The sequence below is a fragment of the Microtus pennsylvanicus genome, chromosome 5, assembly GCF_037038515.1.
Source record: "Microtus pennsylvanicus isolate mMicPen1 chromosome 5, mMicPen1.hap1, whole genome shotgun sequence".
Taxonomy (NCBI): Eukaryota; Metazoa; Chordata; class Mammalia; order Rodentia; family Cricetidae; genus Microtus; species Microtus pennsylvanicus.
The window spans coordinates 110,782,241-110,799,450 of NC_134583.1; the positions used below are offsets into that span (position 1 = coordinate 110,782,241).

General features: G+C 39.5%; 1 protein-coding gene across 2 annotated transcripts in view; it reads right to left on the minus strand.

Moving 5' to 3' along the window:
- Nucleotides 1-17,210, minus strand: part of Prkg1 (protein kinase cGMP-dependent 1) — a 1,110,483-nt gene that overhangs the window by 291,543 nt on the left and 801,730 nt on the right. For both annotated transcript variants that reach the window (XM_075973828.1, XM_075973826.1), the window contains exon 5: nt 2,093-2,156. In XM_075973828.1, the coding sequence (XP_075829943.1) occupies nt 2,093-2,156 (64 nt within the window). The remainder of the gene's footprint in view (nt 1-2,092; nt 2,157-17,210) is intronic.

A 17,210-nucleotide genomic window follows, 5' to 3' on the forward strand; every position in this document is an offset into this window, starting at 1 on the left:
ATCTATGCTTCCTCCACAAAATAGAACAGATTTCTTGTCTTTACAACTTGAAACAATACATAAATGTCCACTACCTGCAGAGAGCAATGTCAGCCACTAAAACTGAGATGGAAGAGAAAGGCAGGAAAAGTTAGAGACATGAGAAAGGGAACAAGCTCAGAGCTCATCACATCCCTGGATATGGCGAAAGGCTTTCACTAGCTGGAAGTAAAGAGATTTAATACAACTCTTGACTTGAAAAATTGTCTGCATATAGATCATCCTTTTCTTCAGAAATGCTTCAGAGTATTAAAGCAGTTGATAGACTGTGTCCAAATCAAATGTGGCCTTTGAGTTTAACCTTGCTTTTTTTTTTTCTCATCTATCAGTCTGCATTTTCCTGAGAAATTTTCACAAACAAGGTTAAGGAGTATATTTATTGTTTAAACTTATGTCTTCACCTTTTTTTGCCCCATTTTATAGTAAGAATTTCTTTGACCTCTTCTGACTTAATGTTTTCATTTAATCAACCATTCTTTCTCATCTTAAACTTGGTAGCACACTCATACGCTACCATATAACTTTTCCATGAAAGAAATCATCCAGATAAAAAACATAAGCACATCTAAACATTGTTACATAATCTCTTATACTTAGATGTAGATTATATCCTTTGAAAAAAATACAATCTAAAGATCCCAAAGGCCAAACACGCCCCTTGCTTTGCCTTGGAAGTATGCTATTCTCCTTTTCTCTCCTTTCCTCTCTGTTGGAATACATTGCTGACTGGTTAGAGGTTGCAGTCTGCCATTGCCTGGCAGCTTTCTCTAAGTTTGACAATAAGGTAATATATCCCTCCCTCCCCAACAAGGCTTCCTGTTCTCCACCTACTCTTATCTAAAGGCCATCTCTAAACCAGCTGCCTGATTTATCTTTAGCTTGACCCTTGACACAGACTCCTGCTAAGAAGCCTTGTGCTAGGAGTTCTGTTATAGGACCTTACTGCCACATACCAAGCCTTGTGATTGGAGTGTGCCCCTTAATGCAAATTAGGATTTGTTCTCAGGCTCTCAATCCTATATATTCCTTATACTCTAGAATAAAGTTGATCCTATTCACCAAAGTCTGACTCCCGGGGACCTCCCTCCATCTCTGCTCTTGGGCAATGTACAAAGCTTTCTGTCACCCCTTGTGTCCTTCCCCCATCTTGGACTGATGGCCAACAGGCCAAGAGGGAAAGAGGACATCCATATCTTTCCTCCTCTCTTTCTCTTTCTTTTTTTTTATGGTTTTTAGAGACAGGTTTTATGTATCCGAGTCTAGCCTGGATCTCACTATGTAGCCAAGGCTGACTTTGAAGAGCCAAGGCTCTTCCTGCCTCTGCCTCCTGAACATTGGGGTTACAAATATTTGTTATTGTACAGCGTTCCTTCTGAAATTATTTTCTCCACAGTCAACAAAGACCCAGAAGCATCTGGGTGTTTCTAGTTCTTTCTCTAGAGAGAACTCTGCTGTTCAGGAAGACTATCTAGTCAGATCTCCTGCAGTCAGGGAGGGAGCAGGATACGTTCAATTCAGTGCCAAATTTCTGTGTGAGGGGGAAAAGTTCCATTCCTCTCTCAGCATGGTCCCTGTGGGACATGACAAGCCTCATGTCTACTGTTTCTCATCTTCCTCAACACCATGGGTTCAAAGAAAAGACTGCGGCATTCCACATTCAGGTATGAAATTATATATGCAAAATATGAACCGACTACTAATTCTTTTTGGTGAACTTGTTAATCTCAGGGTGGCAACTATCACAATTAATTGAAGAAAAAAGAAAAGTGCCAGTGTATCATTCATAGATGTCAAAATAACATTATATTTACTACAATGTGATGTTTTCTCCCCAATAACTGACACACCTGTGTCTAACTGTGTATTAATATTGGGTGTATTAAGCTGCTTTTAATTTGAAGTCAAATTTATAGTTCATCCCAGAGCTCGGGACAAACTTGCAAGGTCCTTCAGCCATTTTCACACATCATCCCAGGGCTGTGAGAGAAAGCAGCCTAGTCTGACTCGCAGTCTGGGTTCCATCTCAAGAAGTTCAAAGGACCAAAACAATTACCTCCTCGAGTACATCGGCCAACTTGCTGAGGATTTCATCAGGAAGGCTCTGGAATGTTGGAACGCTGGAAAACAAAACAGAGCGTGATGCTGAACACCTGCATGGCAGCTTGCTATAACAAATATGTCTGCATGAAAGATGAACACTCGTTTCTAGATTAAGAATCTATAGATAACGATCACATATTTTTCTCAATTTTCTTTTTTATATTTTTTATTCAGTTTACATACCAACCACAGTTTCTTCTCCTTTCCCTCCTCCTGCCCCCTCCACCTCCCCCCAATTCACCCCATCCACAGAAAGCGTAATTTAATCCACAGAAAGGGTAAGGTATAATTTAAGGACTCATCGGTGTGTTTGATGCCCAGCAAGGAGAGGTTATGTGGCCTAAGCAGGGTTTCTATTGCTGTGACGAACACCATGGCCAAAAGCAAGTTAGGAAGGAGAGAGTTTGCTTGATTTACACTTCCACATGGAGTCCATCACTGAAGGAAGCCAGAGCAGGAAATCAAACAGGGCAGGAACCTGGAGAAAGGAGCTGATGCAGAGGTCACGAAGGGGTGCTACTTACTGGCTTGCTCATCTTGGCTTACTCAGAGTGCTTTGTAGAGAGCCAAGAACCATTTGCCCAGGGATAGTACCATCCACAATGGCCTGGGCCCTCCTGCATCAATCACTAATTAAGAAATGTCTTATGAGCTTGCCTACAGCCAGATTTCTGGGGCATTTTCCCAACTGAAGCACCCTTCCCTCTGATGACACTAACTTGTGTCAAGTTGATAAAAAAAAAAGTCCTATCCAGGATAACTAACCTCTTGTCTACACATCACTGTTAAACCACAACCACAACCTTCACCTTCAAGATCACAAATTAATATAAATACCAAATATCACAATACAAAACATTTCACAAAAATTTCACAGATTTAAAATGTGCCACAGTCTGATAAATTTATACTTTAAAAATTCAGTCTTTTTTTTAAAAAAATCCAAAGTCTCTTTTACAGTTGAAAGTCTTTCAACCACAGGCTTCTATAAAATCAAAAATAATTTTAAAAATTTCTTATTTCAAGAAGGAAGAACCAAGGTATAGTCACAATCAAATCAAAATGAAACTGAACGATAACTGTTAAATGTCTGGGACCTACGCCTGACCTCTGGGCTCTTCCAAAGGGTTTGCTCACTTCCCTTAAGCACACATAGCTTGTCTTCTGGGCTCCATCTTTCTCCACTCCACAGTCACTACCATTCTGGGTGGTCATCCTATGGTACTGCCACCTCCAAAAAGCTTGGATCTCTTGCTGCAACTGGGCTGCACTTTCACCAATAGCTCTCCTCAGTTCTCTTCAGGAACTCCACCACTGACTCATAGCACCAAGCCTCAGCTTCTCTCTATGACCCCTTTACGTCTTCAAAACCAGGACCACCTGGATGATGCTCACACTGCCAAGTTTAGATGCCAGCACAAGGTACAACCATGGGTGCCTCTGGAATACTGCTTCCATGTGATGACCCTGAAGAATCACTTTCCAAAAGACTTCACCTCAATAATGCTGGTCACTTCTTAATCACAGCTGATTCTCAGCTCCAGCTGACCAGCATCTATTGTCTAGGAAAGCAAAGGTTTTGCTTTAGCAGTTCTGGTCTCTTATTAACCCCAGCGGATACATCAGCTCCTGCTGACCAGACACCACAGATTCTTCACACAGATGGCCTAATAAAGTCTTTGCTTCCCACTGAAACTTCACAAGCCAGGCCTCCATTGCACTGTTCTCAACATTCGCATCTCCCAAGCTCTTACACAATAGCCCACGAAGCTCTCATTACTCAATGGCTTTCCTAGCTCAGATGCTAAAGTCCTTCCACATTGCTCTCAAAAGCAGCATGGTCAAGTCTGTCACAACAGCGCCCCACTATCTAACACCAATTTCTGTCCTAGTCAGGGTTTCTATGGCTTTAGTAAACACGATATCTGGAAGGAAGCTGGGGAGGAAAGGGTTTTTTTCCGATTTATGTTTCATGTCTTAGTCCATCACTGAAGGAAGTCAGTGCAGGAACTTATGTAGAGACCATGGAGGGATGCTGCTTACTGGCTTCCTTGCCTGCTTTCTTCAGACACTAGGACCTCCAGCCCAGGCATGGTACTACCCTCAATAGGTTGGACCCTCCCCCATGAATAACTAACTAATTAAGAAAGTACCCTACAGGTTTGTAATCTACAAATAGATCTTCCTGGAAGTATTTTCTCAATCAAGGCTCCCTGTTGTCTAATGTTTCAAGCTTGTGTCAAGTTGACACAAAACTAGCCACAGTGTGTTGCAAATAAGAGTTTAGTGTTCTGACACACTTGTCTTGAATCCACACTTGTCTTGACTTATGTGACTTTGAGGGCCTAAGCTTTGATAGAGAGGCAGCTGCTCTCCCTCTTTAGTCTCTGCTCACCAGATTCCAAGCAGCTCCACTTCCTCTTCCCAGGTTCTCCCACGTACACCATTCTCTGTCCCAGTTCCCACCCACCCTTTACAATATTTTAATTGACGAATCATTGGGACCTGAAAGTATTCATTCAACAACTATTGTCCTCAGTCCCTCCCCGACCAAGTCAAATTCTCCTATCAAGGTTCTTTTTGGTTTTCTTTAGGGCAAAGTCTTGGTGGGTCTAGCCTAGGACATAATAGACAGACAGTCTTGCTTCTGAGAGACACTCAGCCCCTTTGAGCTTTTACTATACCTGTAATTATACAATATCTGTTCTTGATAGCATGTGTTTACTGCTAGAACAAAAACACATTAAACACAAGAAATGTCTGGTATGAGTCTGATTGAGAATTCGGAAGCTCAGCAGCACTTCCTGAGTGAAGCTATGGAGGTGCTGTCTGTGACGACTTCCTAAACAGTAATAAGAGAACACTGGCATGAACAAAAATTCCTGGAAAGAAGCTATAACTACAAAGTTTGATTGAGTGATTGATTAATCTTCAGTGACATGGAGAGGTTGACACATTACAAGTTCAGAGCCAAATTATCTTAGGGCATCTTTCATACTCTTAATAACTATCCTCTGTATATGATCCAACATCGTGTGACTATTAGTTAGATAATATAGAACCCTAGTTTCCACCCACTGAAGCCTAGATCAGGTTCCCCTGCTTTGCTATAATCCACCTACCTGATGTACCCATCACCAAAAGTAACAAAGTTGCCAGCTCATTAGAACATGATATTTGGGGAAACCCAAATCTGTGTTCTGGGGCTATGGTCACTCCTATTTGCCCCCAGAATAAGCCATCTCTTTTGTTCCTTCAAGGTCAAAGGTGTTTCCTTCATTGACACGTTATGACAAGCAGCTAGAGGACAGGAAAAGGAGAGAGGGAACGAAAGGAATGGGGACAACTGTGCAACCAAAGAATAAGACCATTTTATGTTGGAATAACGGTTAGAGCTTAAATCTCCTCAGTCCAAATACTAGGATCATCTGTCTCACGTTTCACATAAACTAGGCTGACTATTAATCGAAGCAAACCAGTCTAAGCTGCACTATTGCTCGTCCCTGCTTAAACTACCCTTTCAACCTTTCCCATCCAAGCTCCGAGCTACCCCGCCCCTCAGCACAGCCAATGCAAATTTCTTCTACAAAATGAACAAAAAATTCGCCAATTTTTGCCCCTGCCAGATGGCATTTTGAACTGCTATCTTGCTCCGTACCAGGTCACTGCAGAAAACACAACTCGGGCCATTGTTTTCCTGGCTAGCATCTGTGGGCTTCAAGAAACCTTTTATTTTAGAAACTCCCTGGATTATAATGGTGTTGCTCTGAGAAGATGCATTCAGTTTAGACAGGCTCAGACTAAGACTCTCCTGGCTATGAGGCAAATGTCAGGTCCCTCATCTCACCCAGTTCTCACTTCTTCCCGTGAAACAGCAAGCAGAACTCATGAATGATGTCAAAAGTACAAATTGATAAAACTTAATTTTTTATGTATATTTGCTTAGTTTTCAGAGGCGGGGTCTCATGCTGTATTCCAGGCTGGCCTTAAACTCATGACAACCCACCTGTCTCAGCCTCCCAAATGCTAGCCGTACTGACATGTACCACCACATCCACCCCAAACTTCATTTATTTGTGAACTAATAAATCATCAGCTAAAACTCATTAGCATTTATTTTCCCAAAGTCTGATGAAAATGCCATCTGGGGTTTAAGACTACAATCTCGTTTACTCAGGTTTCAGAGTCTGAATAGAGACTACAAACCGGGGTGTGTGCATCGGGTGTCTGATACCTGATTTACAGCACAGTCTCGGGAATGCAATGACAGAAGCCTTTGCCCACAGCTGTGAAAGAAGCATGAACACCCTGCTGGTAACGTGTCGCTCTGATTCCCATTACTCAGGGCATAGCATACTGATGGATTTCCAGGGTCTATGCAGAGGCACAGCAATTCACCCAGGACCACCTGCTCCACCAGACTTACTGCCCTGGCCTGAGCGAGGGAGGTTTTCATTTCCAGAAGGCAATCAGTTTCAACAACTGGAAGGGACAGAAGACAATAGAGCAGTGGTTCTCAACCGGTGGATCTTTTGAGGGCTGCATATCAGATACTTATGTTATGATTCCTAGCAGAAGCATAATTACACGTAGCAAGGAAGTAATTTTATGGTTGGGGGTCACCACAACATGAAGAACTGTATTAAAGGGTCGCAGCATTAGGAAGGTTGAGAACCAGAGCTCAGATAGAGAAAGCTGGTTCCCGAGTTTTGCAGGTTAAGCATCACACCCCTTCCTTTTTCTTTTGATGAGCTCTATTTCAGCTCCTGAGATGGGAGATGAATTAGTGTTTCTCCATTGAGTATTTGTGGAAAATAAATGCCACAACTGAGTTTTATGATTGGATGCTGGCTTAAAAGCTTCTGTTACTTCTATGTGACAACTTCTGTTTAAATATACACTCTATGGAAGGCATAATATGTTTTCATGAGAGCTATTATCCAAGAGAAAAAAAATAGTATTTTCTTAACTGTGCAGGACATTAAATGAAAGCAAAAACGTTTGGAGTTAGGAGTATATTTTTAACTTATTATATTTTATAATTTTAAATATTTCAAAACACTAGGCTGGGACTGTAGGTTTAGCTCATTGATAGAGCACTTTTCTAACACACACAGGGCCCTGGTTCTATTTCCAGCACAAAAGAATCGAGCACCATTTATTACTACAAATGAAGAATCCTTTATAAGAAGAAGCATTAAGGAAGGAACAACTTTGTGTGGGGGGTAGACAGATGGTTCAGCAGGTATAAACACTTGCTGTGCATGCCTGGGGTCTGGAGTTCAGATCCCAGCACGGACATCTGTTTCCCAGCACCACTGCAGGGTTGAGAGAAAGAATAATTGCTGAGCCTTTGGGTTGAGAGAAAGAATAATTGCTGAGCCTTTGCCAGCTGACAGTTTAACTGAAACTGAACTCTGGGTTCTGAGAGACCCTGCCTCAAAGGAATGAGGTGGCGAGTGACAGAAAAGGACACTTGAAGTCTTTTTCCTGCCCTCCAAGAGCAGATACACACATGCACATACACACACACACACACACACACACGCACATACACACACACACATGCACCACACTACACCATACACAAGCATGAAAATATAAGAAATGACCAGTAATGTCTGGTTCACTTCTGGACTTTAACACAGAAAATCATTTATCAAAAAAAAAGAGTGATTTCCTGCTCATTAGTTACTCTGAAAACACTCTGTTCTTTAAAATTCAGAGATCTATTGTTCTTTAAACACCAGATTATTTGTATCGTGTAACTAATCTGCTTTCTAAGAATTCTCTGTCTGCCAATAGTGTGAACTCCAAGAACAATACAACTGAGGATAGTCAACTTAAAATTCTATCCAAAAAATAGATGAGTTGAATTTTCTCAAATACATCAAAAGACATCAGTTGAGATTCCAATAATTTTGGTAAATGGTAATTCAAGATAGGGCTTTCTGGTGTGTGTGAAACACTGAAGGCAAAGCCTTGTTAGAACAAGCTTCCAGACAGAATGTCAAACACGAGAGAAGCATATTTTATGGTTAAAATAATGTATTATAATAATTTGCATGTTAATTGCAAGTAATTCTTACAGATGTGTTCAAATGGTTCCTAAGGACTTGCACGAGGCTTGAAGTGAGAGACCGCATTTCAATGTAACATAATAGAGGTGACTAAGTGTGGAGCTTTTCTATTTGTTTTTCTCATTGAATGAAGCAGAGGCTTGGAATCTGTAATGACAGATGATAGAAGATGGAATTTGAATGCTTTTTATTTGCCAGGCACTGGGGTAAGAGTTTTATAGATAACATAAATTTCATTTTTACAACAACCTTATCACCAGCCCATTATAGTTATTCATTCTCCAGATAAGAGTGACCAACCTTGAGAGGTTGTCTAAGGTCACATCACACAAAATCAGAAGTAGAAAAATGAAAGTGCCCATTTAGATTAATGTGGTCCTTATCAATAGCTCACTGAAATATGTCGTTTACAGGGAGGGTACCAGAAAATGCTTCTCAGAATAATGCTTTGCCATCTAGGTGTGGCGACACATGCAGTCACCTAACATCCAGAGGCTAAGGCGAGAGGACCACCATAAGTTTGAGCTAGCCTGATATAAAGAGAAAGTGCCAGACCATCCAGACCTCCAGTGAGACCCTGTCTCCAAAGGCCAAAATTAGCAACAAAACATCCTAGCTCATCATTCCTTTAGACATAAAAATAATTACCCATTTTGATACCATTTGATTGACTTTAGTTATCTTCCAACTTTTTATTATGAAAAACATCAAGCAAGCAAATGGTAAAGAAGAATAGTTTAAGAATTGCCAGTATACAATCAATACTAGAATCACTTGTTAACATATACCATTCTTATGCTATCACTTTCTATTTCTCTACATATGGGCACAATCAGCTAAAGATAGATATAGCTGGATGAATACTTGAGGTTATTTTTCAGATTTCAAAAGTCTCTTCACTAATACCTCAGCAGAGATCTCATAAAAGTGAAGGCCAGAGGATTCTGACTTTGAAGCCAACCTGAGCTACACAGAACATTTTAGTCTAAGTTTTAGAGCAAGACACTGTCACACACAAATCAAAAGAAAATAAAAAGGGTGTGGGAGGTTTCCTAAATAGTTTTGATGCTATTACTATACAGAATAAAATTAACTCAATAATATCACAAATATATTATATATTGTCTAAAACTATCCTTTTAAATTTGTGGATTTGGGGATTTAGTTTTATCTTATGTATATGGACATTTGCATGTATGCATGCGGTGCACAAGTAAATACAGTGCCCTTGAAGTCTAGAAGAGGCATCAGATCCCCTGGAACTAGAGTTAAAAATAGCTATTAAATTCCACATGGGTGCTGGGAATTGAATTTGAACCCTCTGGAAGAACAAACAGTGCTCTTAACCACTGAGAATCTCTCCAGACTCTGTTAATTAGTTTCTTTTTTCAGGAGCAAAAGAAATGGCTCAAAGGTTAAGAAAACACTCCCGTCCCATAGGTGACAAGAATTTGGTTCCCAACACACACATCAAGTGGTTTACAACCACCTGTAACTCCAGCTCCAGGGGCTGCAATGCCTCCTTCTGACCTCGATGGGCACTGCACTCATTCTTACACATACCCTCACAGAGATGCGTGTATATAAACATAATTAAAAATTAAAAAAATTAAAATGAGTTTTTAAATTGTTTTTCAGAGAAGACCCAGTTAATGTCCAGACACTGCTTTTGGCTACTGTGTCTCCTTAGTCTCCTATTATATGCCAGTCTACTGTTGACTTTATGACACTGGATTTTTTGAAGAGTCTGGAAAAGCTATGATAATAGACATCCAATAAACCTAATTAGTCTTTGGGTTTTATTTGTGACAACCAACTATATAGAAGTTAATAATGAAGAGGCTCAGTAGAAATAATTACATTACATCCATGAAGAGACAGATATAGGATACTAATTACACAATATTGAACAACAATTATATATATATATGTATGTATATATGTATATATTTCCTAAGGCATGGACTGAGCATTCCTTCAAAATTTTCATGGTCATCTTCAAAGCTAAAACAATTTTCATAATGACTTTTTGCCTTTTTAACTCCTATCCCTTCATATACAAACAATGAAATTATCTAAGAGCTATCTTACACAGGATGCTATCATTTTAGTTATTAATAGTATACATCCTTGCATGTTCCTGCATCTGTGTGCGTGTATGCATGTGCGTGTATATGTATGCTTGTACATGTGTGTGTGTGTGCTTGTGTGTAGACCAGACATCAAAGTTGCGTATCTTTCTCCTTATTTTTGATACAGGGTCTCTAATTCAGCTAGACTAGATGACCTGGAATTCCTAGGGATCCTCCAGTCTCTGCCTTCCCAGTATGAAGATTACGAAAGTGGACAGCAGTGTCTGTTTTTTTTTAAGTGGGTACTCTGAGTGCCAATGCTTATGGACTAATGCTCCTTACAATTTGAGCCATTTTCTCAGCCCCTGCACCTGATGTCTGATTGCTGTTGCTGTTGTGTAATTTGTTGAGATAGTTTCTATATGCAACGCAGACTGGCCTTGAACTTACAATCCAAAGACACCAAAAGGAGATCAAGAGGATACAAATTGAAAAAGAGGTCAAACTCTCACAATTTGCTGCTAATATGATAGTTTACATAAGCGAACCCAAAAATTCTACCAAGGAACTTCTACAACTCATAACAATTTTTTTAAATTTTTAATTATGTGTATATTTCAGTAATGTAGCGAGATATAAGATTAACTCAAAAAATCAGTAGCCCTCCTGTACACAGATGATAAATGGGCTGAGAAAAAAAGTCAGAGAAACATTATCCTTCACAAAAACCACAATAGCATAAAGTGTCTTGAAGTAACTAAAACCAAACAAGTGGAAGAATTGCATGCCAAGAACTTTAAATCTTTGAAGAAAGAAATTGAAGAAGACATCAGAAAGTGGAAAGATCTCCCATGCTCTTAAGTAGGTAGAATTAGCATAGTAAAAAATGGAAATCTTACCAAAAGCAATATACAGATTCAATGCAATACCCATCAAAATTCCAGCAAAATTCTTCACAGACCTTGAAAGAATGGTACTCAGCTTCATATAGAAAAGCAAAAAACCCAGGATAGCCAAAACAATCTTGTACAATAAAAGAATGTCTAGAGGCATCACAATCCCTGACTTCAAACTCTACTACAGAGCTATAGTACTGAAAACAGCATAAAAACAGACAGGAGGACCAATGGAACTGAATGTAAGTCCTGGACATTAATCCATATACCTTCGAACACCTGATTTTTGACAAAGAAGCAAAAAAATATCAAATGGAAAAATGAAAGCAGATTTAACAAATAGTGCTGGCATAACTGGATATCAACATGTAGACAAATGAAAATAGATCCATATCTATCACCATGCACAAAATTCAGGTCAAATGGATCAAAGATCTCAACATAAAGCCAGTCACACTGAACATCATAAAAGAGCAAGTGGGAAGTAAACTTGAACGCATTGGCACAGGAGACCACTTCCTAAATATAACCCCAGCAGCACAGACACTGAGAGAAACAATTAATAAATAGGACCTCTTGAAACTGAAAAGTTTCTGTAAAGCAAAGGACATGGTCAACAAGACAAAGCAACAGCCTACAGAATGGAAAAGATCCTCACAAACCCCACATGAAACAGAGGTCTAATCTCCAAAGAACTCAAGAAATTGATCATCAAAAGAACAAACAATCCAATAAAAAATGGAGTAGAGACCTAAACAGAGAACTCTCAATAGAGGAATCTAAAATACCTGAAAGACACTTAAGGAAAGGCCCAAAATCCTTGGTCATCAGAGAAATGCAAATCAAAGCAACTCTGAGATTCGATCTTATACCTGTAAGAATGGCCAAGATCAAAAACACTGATGACAACTTATACTGGGGAAGTTGTGGGGTAAATGGAACACTCCTGCCTTGCTGAGGGAAGTTGACAACTTATACTGGGGAGCTTGTGGGGTAAATGGAACACTCCTGCCTTGCTGAGGGGAGTACAAGCTGGTACGGTCTCTTTGGATATCAGTGTGGTGATTTCTCAGAAAATTAGGAAACAACCTTCCTCAAGACCCAGAAATACCACTTTTGGATATATATCCAAAGGATGCTCAATTGTGCTACAAGGACATGCACTCAATTATAGCAGCATTGTTTGTCATAGCCAGAACCTGGAAACAACCTAAATGCCTCTCAACCGAGGAATGGATGAGGAAAATGTGGTACATTTACACAATGGAGTACTACACAGCAGAAAAAATGACATCTTGAAATTTTCAGGCAGATGGATGGAGCTAGAAAATATCATTTTGAGTGAGGTAACCCAGACCCAGAAAGACAATTATCATATTATGTTGTAAGAAGAGAGCAGCTTGTTGATTTCAGGCTGCTTAGCCCCAAAATAATCACATAGAAACTATATTATTTAAATCAATGCTTGGCTCATTAGCTCTAACTTCTTATTGGCTAACTCTTACATGTTAATTCAACCCATCTCCATCAATCTGTGCATCACCAAGAGGTCATGGCCTTCCAGCAAAGTTTCAGCACATCTGTCTAGGTGGCGGCTCCGTAGCTTCTCTCTGACTCCACTCTTCTTTCTCCTAGCATGCAGCCTAGCTTTCCTCGCCTAGTTCTGTTCCTTCCTACCATAGGCTCAAAGAAGTTATTTATTCATTAACCAATAAAAGCAACACATAGATAGAAGAACCTTTCACACCATATGTACTCACTCATAAGTTTTTAAACACAAAGCAAAGAAAACCAGCCTACAAACCACAATCCCAGAGAACCTAGACAACAATGAGGACTCTAAGAGAGATGTACATGGATCTAATCTGCATGGGAAGTAGAAAAAGACAAGATCTTCTGAGTAAATTGGGAGCATGGGGACCTTGGGAGAGGGTTGAGGGGGAGGGGAGAGACAGGGAGGGGAGCAGAGAAAAATGTAGAGCTCAATAAAAATCAAAAAAAGAAAAATTAAAACAACAAAACCTGGTTTATAGAGTTGTTGTCATTATTAATAAACACAAAGCACTTAGTAAAAGGGATGCCATAGGGTAAGCACTCAATTACAGGGACATCTAATTTAGCTTGTATAACACTACACTTAATATAGAGTGTGTCATATCACAGGTACTTAAAACATGCAAATTAAAGCAATATGCAAGGAAGCTAAATGCGATAAAGGAATAATGGTCTGACCCAGGATCACACCAAAGAGTTGTACAGCTTACATGACGTGCAAGAGCACCTATATGGGTGGCTTTTCCCAGGGCAATGAGATTAGGTCTTGCAGGCTATGATTGTAACACCTCATCCTCTCAGGGGGCTGTACCAATCAGCGTACAGCCAGGCACATCTCCTCGGTTTCAAAATGCATACCTCATATCCTGTCGTTCTATTCTATGAGATAGTTTTCCTGGTGCTGATCTGGAGACATGGGCATATTTTATTGAGGCAATTTAATTCAACAAGAATTCAGAACAGAACATATTGCTACTGATAGACTGAATTACTATTTATTTATTTATTTATTTACTTACTTACTTAACTATTTTTGAGACGGAATCTTGCTATGTGGCCTTGACTACTTGCCACTCACTCTGTTGCCTGCCTGATCCTGAGCTCATGTCAGTCTTCTTTGGCCTCCTGAGTGCTAGAATTATGTGCAACACCAAACCTGATTTGACAGAATCTTCTTATGTCAGGCTGTTAGAACCACCATTTAAAAGACCTCTGATGGTGTACTTTCCCAAGCAAAGCTCAAGAAACGCCAGTGTGGCCATCAAATAGATCCCAGGAGGTCAGGCACTTAGCACACACTTTAATAAACCAACTAAGAAGTGCTTAATAGCATCCAATCCCGTGGCTTATCCAGAAAAGCCACACTGTCCCAGGTCTTGGCTATGAAAATTACAATTTCTATGCCCACATCAAAGGTAAAATTGCAGGGACTTTTATGACATTTAAACAAATTATATCTGATTGCTACTACAGGAAAAGAGCACATGACTTTTAAAATGTCTAAAAGGTACATTGGTGGTCATCAGCTTAGAAGGTTCTGTAATAGGTTTCTATCTAATCTTTAAAAATCTGAGAGGTGGCTCCTACCCCTTCCCACTCCAGCCTGAACTTTGCTCTACATCACTGATGGGTGTTTGGTATAGTCTGTATCTTTACTGCACAGGCCTGTGTATACACCGAAGGATTTTTTTTTTTTAGTTTCTTATTACAGCCTGTGAAATGCCAGGATTCTGAAATGCCTCAATTCTCCTGGCAAGGAAACAGTTTCTGGGAAGGAAGCTGTCTGGAGTCTACATTTCTTATGCTGTAACTACATCATCTCCCCAAGACCTAAAGCATGTTTACTCTTCTGCTAATCTCTGGACACTGAGTCTAAGGCTCACCTCCAGTGACTGCACACTTGTCTAGTATTTCCCATGCTAAGGAGCAAATGTTTAATGTACTTTTGGATCGGAGCCACCTGTACATGGGCCCTAGATCTCCTGATCCCTAAATTATGGTAGTCTTAGGAAACCACACTATGTAAAGCACTATTTTTTTTAAATACATCATCAGATGAGATGGACTCTACAATGAATGGGGAGTTTCTGATTTATAGAATTTGTACTTTTTCTTCAGTGGAAGACTTCAACTAAATGCCTTCAATGGGAAGGAAATGACACCATAAAAAGCTAACTCCAGACTGAAATGACTTTTTCAAATACACTGAATTATGTATCTCATTTACTAAAAAAAAATTGATTAATTTATTGAGAAACTAAAATACCAACCCAGTTTGGAAATACTGAGAAATTTTTAAAGTAACAGACAGAAGCTTTTTTTCTTAAGATGAATACATTTCAGCATGACATTTTGTGGGTTTTTCCAGATTTTTATGATGAAGGTCAGACAAAATGGCCTCGGAGAGAACATCTAGATGCCTATATTAGTATCCTACTGTGCCCTTGTAATTCTAATGTAACAATTATTGCATTGTGACCAGCTAGAATGTATGTGCTACATCCCAGAACAGCGCACTACTGTCACTGGCCCAAATGCTGACTTTTATAAATCAGCTTGTTGTGGTTTAGGCCCATGCCCACTGTGAATTATCTATGGCTCTTTCCAAGACACCTTGGCAGAGCTGAGCAGAGCCAACAGGGACAATACGGCGTGCACATGTGAAATATTTGGTCTTTGGTTATTTAAGGACAAACAGTTGCCCCAGTCTACCACTATAGTGAAGTCAGGTATAGAGTCCTACCCCTTTAGCTTAATGCCTGCCAGATGGCTCAACATTTGTTGCCCAAAGAAAATGCTTTGCATTTTAAAATCAAGTGAAGAATATTTAAAGAATGTAATAAAGTTATGTGGGATGAAAAGTTGAACTCAAAAAACATAGCCAAAGGTTTTTACTATTGGTACTCATTTTTAAAGTTCCTTTGAAGTTGGTTGTTTTCAAAAACCTTGCAAAATAAAGACATTGCACATCAAAATTAGCCAGACTCAATGAACTTGCTATACACTGGCATAGGCATTTTGAGGGAAGCCAAGTCTAGCATCAAAGCCACAGTCTTCCATCTCCAGCTTCCGTAATGTGGAGATTACAACTATGTAGTGTTGGGGTCCAACCCTAACATAAATTATCTCTCTCCACCAGAGTGGAGGCACGGGAATAATCGAGGCACAGTTCACACAGCAATATGGGAAGGGAGTCTCAGGGTCCATTCAAATCCTGAAGATCACCTGCGTTGCGCAGCACCAAGCCTAAGCAAAAAGATCTTCAATGATGTTAAAACTGTATTTTGTATGTCTGCTTGGCCATAGAGATCCAAGATAATGTAATAAATAACTACTAGGCTTGTGTAGAAGTAAATAATCAAGATATAACATATTGAAATGTCATTCTACTGGGATAGTTAAAAACACTTTTTCTTTTGAATTATCAGGGATTAAACCTTGGGTTCCATGCACACTTGGCAAATACTCTAGTATTGAATTATATCACCAACTCTTTATATTAATTTTTTAAATTATATCTTACTTTTATTAGCATGTATGTGTATGAGAGTGCTTGTGTGTATGAGTGCATGTTTGCATGTGTGTGAACGATATAGGTATGGATGTACAAGTGGAGGTCAGAGGACAACTTACAGGAAGTTGTTTTTTTTTTCCCACACAGGTGAGTGCCAAGAACTGAACTCAAACAAACAGGCATGGCCAAAAGTGCTTTCACCTACTGATCCATTGTATTAGTCCACACTGATTCTTAGTTTTCCACATTTCTTCTCAAATACTTCTATTCTTTTAAATGTGAAGCTTCTCCACATATATATTGCAATTTGACTTCATTATGTATATCTGGTTTGAATGTAAAATCCTCTTTTACTGGTCTCCTAAAGGCTAGGATCACCAACATGCACCTCTACCCCTGGCTCTGAGAAAGAATTTTTCAATATATTTGCTAATAATTCTCTTTTTCTAGAATGAAAAATGTCCTTTGCTTTATTTCATATGATTAAATTCAAATGAATTCTTTATCAGTGAATTTTCTTTTATGAATTTAAATTTTTTAAAAACATAAGCATGCAGGAAAGAGGATCCACACTCAAATACTGTATAGTTAATTTAAAGAACCTTTTTAAAAATAGTTTTGCATTTATCTGTTGAAATAGGAGCGGCAGGCTGATTCCCACCACCCGGCTAGCTTTACCCAAAATAATTACACGAAAACTGTATTCTTTTAAACACTGCCTGGCCCATTAGTTCCAGCCTCTTATTGGCTAGCTCTTACATATTGATCTAACCCATTTCTAATAATCTGTGTAGCCCATGAGGTGGCTTACCAGGGAAGATCTTAACCTGCGACTGTCAGGAGTGGGGGGATCATGGCGACTTACTGACTCAGCTTCTTTCTCTCAGAATTCTGTTCTGTCTACTCCCCCTACCTAATTTTCTGTTCTATTAGGGCCAAGCAGTTTTCTTTATTA